The sequence below is a fragment of the Clytia hemisphaerica genome, unplaced genomic scaffold (genome assembly GCF_902728285.1).
Source record: "Clytia hemisphaerica strain Z4C2 unplaced genomic scaffold, Clytia hemisphaerica genome assembly, whole genome shotgun sequence".
Taxonomy (NCBI): domain Eukaryota; kingdom Metazoa; phylum Cnidaria; class Hydrozoa; order Leptothecata; family Clytiidae; genus Clytia; species Clytia hemisphaerica.
In genome coordinates, this window is record NW_027104433.1 from 1108957 (window position 1) to 1115837 (window position 6881).

The following is a 6881-nucleotide window of genomic DNA, read 5'->3' on the forward strand; positions in this document are numbered from 1 at the left end:
AAAAAATTCGGCAGTTTGAAGTTTTTGAGTTGAGAAAAAGCAGGATAAAAAGAGATACATTATCAATTATATTCATATACTTGTAGTAATTTCAAAATGTCATTTTTACGTTCAATGTTTATGGATGTTGATCCTACACCATCCTTGAATTTTCCTCCTTCAATTTTTGGTGGAGATTTACCAGATATTGCCAGTTGGGGGCTTGGTGGAAAATTTTTGCAAGGCACACTTGAAGTTCTTGAAGAAGCCTCCCAAAACCAAAGCAAACCTGTTGAAATCACTGGAGATGTAGCATTTGATAAAGAACTTCAAATGATTCTTGATGGTGATGTACAACAAACACAGCCAAGTACAGGTTTAGCTATTTTACCACAACAAAATCAGAACTATCTACAACAGCTTGGTGAAAATATCGAGCCACCACAAACATCGGATGTTGTTTTACTGAAGCAATGGAATGCTAGTTCACAGCAGCAGATTAAAGAGGAAGAGTTTGACTTAACTTTCAATGAAGTTAATCCAACAAACCAAAATATTTTGGCAGAATTAACAGCACAAACTCAAAAACTTGAGAACACGCTACCCCTAATTCAACAAGAAATACAGAAAGTGCCAACAGAATCTTCCGAGCAGAAATATACTCCCAGAGAAAATATTGACATGGAGGGAGATACGTACGTTTATTTTTATCTATTTTGCAAAAGTTTTCCTGATTTCCCAATTTTTAGTAAAAGTTTCCTTGATTTTCCGATTTTCGGAAAAAAGTTTCCCCGATTTCTGATTTTTTTGAAAAAAATTTCTGATTTCTGATATCGGAAAATTAGAAAAACCAAGCTAAAATTTCGGATTCCGCTTCGAAATTTTTATCTCATGCAATATGAATATCTCAAGCAGGCCATATTTTAGAAAGGCAAGGCAGTGTTCATTGGTGGCCAAAAAGGGCACTTTTCCCTATGTTGTTCCACTAAAAAGGCAGTTTTTACCAATATTTTAGTAATTTCAGGAGGGATATTTTACATTTAAAAGATTTTGAATGGAACACGTTGATTAAGAACCTCTCAATCAAAAGAAACTCTGCATAGTGTTTAGGTAATTCCCAAAAGCCTATGAATGATTTTCCTAACATCTAAAAACAGATTTCATACCGTAACTTGGTCTAATGTCGACATCCCTCCTCTCAATTCGACACCCTTTTCTAGAGCTGGAAAATTAAGAAAAGGTCGAAATTATTTTATTTGCTTAGTGGTAAGGGAGGATAAATCTTTTTTCAATCACCAATTCCGACTTTTAAATTATTCCTATCTCTAAAGAAGGGTGTCGAGATTAGAAGACAGATGTCGAGATTAGACCAACTTACGGTATGCACAATGTGCATGTGTAAAAAAAGCATAAGGCTTAAAATCAGCCAGTCTTACCTCCACAAAGTGATATGTGGCAAACCTTTCAATAAGGTGTATACCAAGGAAAGAAGGATGAGCAAAACTTAGTTTTTACACTAATATTTGAGAAACTTATTTTGAAAAGAGACCTTTTTAGCTACCTTTTTAGTCTCAGCCATATTAGCCAAAATTTGAGCTTGAAAAAGTCACTGCTGAAAGATATAAAATAAAATGAGTTTTTAATTGCACAAAACTTTGCGCTTCAGCTTGATCCCAATGTATGATTCCTATCCTCCTGCAAAAAACCTCTAGAATACACTGCTAGGAATGATTTGAAAAATACAAGGATAACATCAAAAATGAGCAATTTAATGCTAATAAAATCGATAATAAAATAACAACCTATTTTTTTCTTATTCAAGTATGGTAATTATTAAGTACTTACAAGAATTACAAACAAATTTAAACAAAGATATTTTATAGAATAGAGAAAAATTTTTGTAAACTACTTTAAATCTATATTCAAATTTAAGTTTTGTATATAATTATAAAAAAGCAGCTCTGCAATAAAGCAATACAATGAAGTCAAAAAACTTTCCTCTCATTCAATGATGTTCTACTTCATTTTGAACATATTGTGTGCTCGAATCTTTTTCGATGCCTTTCATAAATTCATGCATGTCATCGTGTCCTTCATCTTCAAGTTGATGACTTTCCTCTGGTTTCTTTGTTGTTGTCATTTTGTATTTATCGGGAATATTACCAACAATTTCAACTTCTAGGACCTTTCCAGTCTGTTTAGTTTTAGGCTTGTCTTCTTTCGTCAAAATCATTTCTTCAACACACTCATTCTCAACAGTTTCATTTTGAGATGTTATTTTTCCACCAAAAGATGAAAAAAAGTCTTTCATATCATCCTCAGCCATCTTGATTTGATTTGTTTTGATAAAAAAATTACAAAAAATAATTTTCTTATACTAACTCAAAAACAGCATGCAAAATCTTTCTTCATACTAATTCAAATAAGCCACACAGTTCCTGATCAGCTCCTCTGTATAACCTTTGAGGAACCTTTCATCAAATACAACTCTATCAGTTTCGCTGAAAAGTTAAAAGACAGGATCCTTGAGATTGTTGATTCACTGAGCATGCTGTTTCAAGCATTTCTTTCTTTCAGCGTTTCAGTTTGGAGAAATTAACTATATTATCTAACTTATAAATATAATGAATCATACTAGAGATTTCCAAGGGAAAACAAGTAAAGTAAGATTTGCCTCATCCAAGACATCTCTTGATACAAATTTTGACAAACTTGATATTCCTTTCTAGGCCATTGCATATTCTGGTTGTCCGATGTGAAGGGAGAAACAAGCAAACGAGAGGTTTTGGATTATCTCAGAGAAATAACTATGAAAATGATCAGGCCAGAAAAGATTTCTTTGATAAAGCACATCTCTACAAACAATACGTCAACCGACAAAACAATGATGGAATGGTACGTATGAAAAAAGTTTTTAACATTTCTAGCGTGATGAAGTATTAAGTTATGGGGGTAATATTGACCCTTCTTTTCATCATATAGGATAAATAGCAAATGGAATAAGGAAGAGTACTGTTGCATAAACATAACCTTGTTGATTCCAATCAATAATGCAAGATTTAGGTTTGAATTTAAAGGGGTAGTCAGATGGTTTGTAATATATGTCCCCATATGGCATGTGGGATCCTTTTATTGTCCTGAGCAAAATCTCAAAATATTTTTGCCTAACTATTTTCCAAAGTCGAGATATTTAAGTTACAAGCTTTTGGTTTTTAGAATAAAACAATAGAATTTCAACGTAAAAAACGTGTAAGAACCCTTTTTCAAAAATTTCAAATTTTGATATCTCGATCTTGGAAAATTGTTATACAAAAATACTTTGAGGTTTTACTAATGTACTAAGGACCACAGAAGATTTCTGTAATCTAAATATCTCTAACAATCTGATTATCCCTTTAATGTTTTTTACATTTAGACGCCACTACACTACGCCGTGGAAATTGGTTGCCCGCAAATGGTTCACAAGCTGCTTCAACTGGGAAGCTGTTTAAACCGATTCAACAACAGATTAGAATCTCCAATACACGTGGCTTTGAGACAAAGGAAAGATTCCGATTTGTACAATTTCACAACAATGGAGCATTTGAAACAGATTGTGGAGCAACTTTTACGTGCTAACCAAGCAAGATATGGTGACGATCACATGGATTTGAACAAGAAGGATAAAAATGGTATGTCATCAATCATCAATGTTCTTTGTTTATTTTTACGCCAGACAAATAAACAAAGCGATCCCAAAAAGTCCCTTTCTAAAGATATGATTTGACTCAAAGAAGCTCAAAGTTCAGCTGACTGGCTAATTTGGAAATTCCAAATGAACACGCGAGGGAAAATCTTAATCAACATTCGTAGAAAAGCTGATTCATGAATTTATATTGTATATTTTTTTAATAAGAATTCGTAATGAAACAAGAATTTTTCACCTTAGGTCTGACTTGTGTTCATCTGGCTTGCTTGTACGCAAACCACGAAGCAACAAATTTGGTCAATCTATTGAAATGCTATGGTGCAGATCTTGATGAAAAGGTACTTTGAGTTTTTTTCTGGTTCTGTCAGTTCCAACAATTATTCTTATACGAAGCTCGTGGTCATCTGGTTTTACCCAATTTACACATCAAGTTTCTATGAAAGACCAGTGGGGAAGTGAGTACTGATGTTTAGAAGAGTTATCTCTAAATTTCCAAAAGAACAGCCTTTAATTGCTTGGTTTTCAGCCAACTAAAAGTTTTTTTGATTAGAACAAACTATATAAGAACATAAGGCTTCGATGGCCAAACTATATAGAACAACTTAAGAAAATGGGAACATTTTGAGATTATTTTCAGGTCTAAAACTAAAAAGAACATCCAAGAGATTCGAAAAACTTTGGACGTTTTAATTAAAAAGACGTGTAATAAGTCAGCCGTTCATTCCTTTTACCTGACACTTTAACAACAAGATCCGTTCCTCGTTTACAGGAAGATCGACAAGGATTCACTCCTCTACAGTTCATCATCAACAAAGGGAAGGATTGTAATCTTCAAAAGCCTGAAGGAATCAAACAAAGAAATGCTTACTTCAAGACAGCAAAGCATCTGATCACCCAACAGAAAGTCGATGTGACGTCACTATCCATGGCTGAAGACACTGCATTGCATTTAGCCTGTGCAGCCAACGATAAGGGGCTAGTGGAGTTGCTGTTGGGTCGTGATGAAATTGAAGTCAACCTGAAGAATGCGTTCAAGAAAAATGAGAAAGATTTGACGGATGACGACCAGGTAATTTTGAAAAAAATAATTTTTTTTTACTGGGAGACTTCAATCACCTGTCAGCAATTCAACTTTTAAATAGGGATAAATTGAATGAAGAATATCAGTGTTGGAATTTACTCATGTAAATACAACAATTCCACTTGACTGAAACAAATTTTCTTCGATCTATCGCAACAAAAGATGTTTATAGTCGTCGAAAATGGGGCATCATTCTCCCTGATTTTGAGATTGTCTTGATGCTCTAGAATATATTTTGAACGAATTACATTTCTGTATAATTTCAGATCAAAGAGATGCTCGAAGTGAAATATCGTCAAAAAAGAAGAAAACGAAAGAATAACGAACAAGGGGTGACAAGCGGCAAGGCGAAAAAGGCGAAATAAATTCAATATGTTTTCATTTCGGCGAAGACCTGTAAAAATGAAAAATAACCATATATACATTTTTATTCAGTTTTATTTTTTTCAGTTTTAAACAATTTTATTGTAATTAAGCATAAGTAACCATGAAAAATAACATTTTGGAAAATCCAAAAAAATTATTTTTGTAAATAGAGGCGAAATTTTGATATTAAAAAAGGTTCAAAAGGATTCGTATTTTTTTACTTTTGAGCTTTTAAAATTTAAAATGTAAATATATTATGTAGATTATTTACACATATACACTTTTTTTTATAAGAATAGTGTACTTTGGATGAGGGCCAAGTACTCTTAAGAAATTGCCAAAATTAAGGGTGAAATATTCTTAACATATTCGAAAGCAGCCGGCGAGGCGACCTTTTTTTTTGATGTATTCTGAGAGCAAGTTTCAGCTAGAAATTTTTATCTGTTCTGATCAGATCTTCGAAAATTAATCAGCTAGAAATATGATGTGTTCTGACGAGACAGGGGTGTAATCAAAGTCATCTAACTGTGATCTAAACGTGTTCTTGTTGTCTAGATAACCCTAGAAAGCTTCAGAACACATCTTTTAAAGAGACAGGGGTATAATCAAGAGAAAATTGGTGTGATCTTGTTGCCTAGTAACCCTAGAAATTTTCTTTCGTGGAAAAAAAAAACAAATATCTTACAAATTTATCTTGGCAAACTGTTTTTCCTAAATTTTAGAACACATCTTACCATAAAGTAGTGATAAGTTTACGGAAACAAATAGTGCGGTAAAGATTTTCTAGAAATAAGAACACATCGTTTGTATAAAAAATTAAAAGGTCATAACATTTGGCCTCCTAGAAGATAAGAACACATATTTCTAAAAAATCTCTCCGCCGGCTGCTTCTGCATATTCTTGATTTTTTAGACTTGACTTTATACAAACATGAGAAATGGTCAATTTGATATTTTGAGACTTTTGAGTGCACATTCGGAGCTAAAACTATATTTCTGTAATTTAAGTCCAACAAAAAAAAAAAGTTTTTCTGTAAGCCAAATAAAAAAATGAATGTATTCTTATCAATATCTGCAAAACTAACCCTTGGGGGTATTCTTTAAGGTTAGGATATTCTTACGATTTGACCATTTCTCACCCTGATATTCTTATAGAAGTTATTCTTATAAGAAAACTGTAATACACCGAAATCTCATCATTGAAACTTAGTCCTTATTTCAATTCTTGTCTAGAAGCTTCCCGGATCTTTTTGTTAAGCCTTGTTGAGACAATATTAGGTTTTGCTTACATTTTTGGTCACATGATCGAATAACAAGACAATCTGTCAAAGGCGTGTTTGATGACGTGATCAAACTTTTCTACAGACATGATTGAATAGTCGCGAAGAAACTATCATCCCGATTGGGCAAATAAATTTGTATAAAATCCGTATAAAACTTATGGTTTTAACCAATAAAATTCAAGATCCTCCATCTCAGAAGCTAGAATAATTTACGCGGGAAGTTCCCATCCGCATTTAGGTTTTGTCCTCCATTTCATCCCAACTGACTTATATATTCTTGCCATTACATTATTATTCAAATGGTTTGAATGAAAATTAGAGATTCGTTAGCATTTCTGTATTTTTCAAAATTAGATCCAAAGGGACCCTTCAATTACTGTAACAGCTTGGAGTATTTAAAATTGTCATACAAAAGTTCTATACGGGCCTATACTTCTGTTCGTTTTCTTTCGATCACAAAAATTAGCACGTGGCTAAGGCTTTCT

General features: G+C 33.0%; 1 protein-coding gene across 1 annotated transcript; it reads left to right on the forward strand.

The window, feature by feature from the left end:
- LOC136820611 (uncharacterized) lies at nucleotides 1-5384 on the forward strand. Its single transcript, XM_067076803.1, has 6 exons — nucleotides 1-674; nucleotides 2709-2874; nucleotides 3395-3650; nucleotides 3908-4005; nucleotides 4437-4736; nucleotides 5015-5384. Exons 1-6 carry the CDS (start codon nucleotides 97-99, stop codon nucleotides 5111-5113), a joined length of 1497 nt encoding a protein of 498 aa, XP_066932904.1. The 5' UTR covers nucleotides 1-96; the 3' UTR covers nucleotides 5114-5384.
- The last annotated feature ends 1497 nt before the right edge of the window (nucleotides 5385-6881 follow it).

Bases quoted from the DNA above. Each gene is read 5' to 3' on its own strand.
- LOC136820611 (XM_067076803.1), top strand. From the start codon at position 97: ATGTCATTTTTACGTTCAATGTTTATGGATGTTGATCCTACACCATCC. The intron at 2,875-3,394 runs GTACGTATGAAA...TTTTACATTTAG, and splicing joins GACAAAACAATGATGGAATG to ACGCCACTACACTACGCCGT. The intron at 4,006-4,436 runs GTACTTTGAGTT...CCTCGTTTACAG, and splicing joins GTGCAGATCTTGATGAAAAG to GAAGATCGACAAGGATTCAC.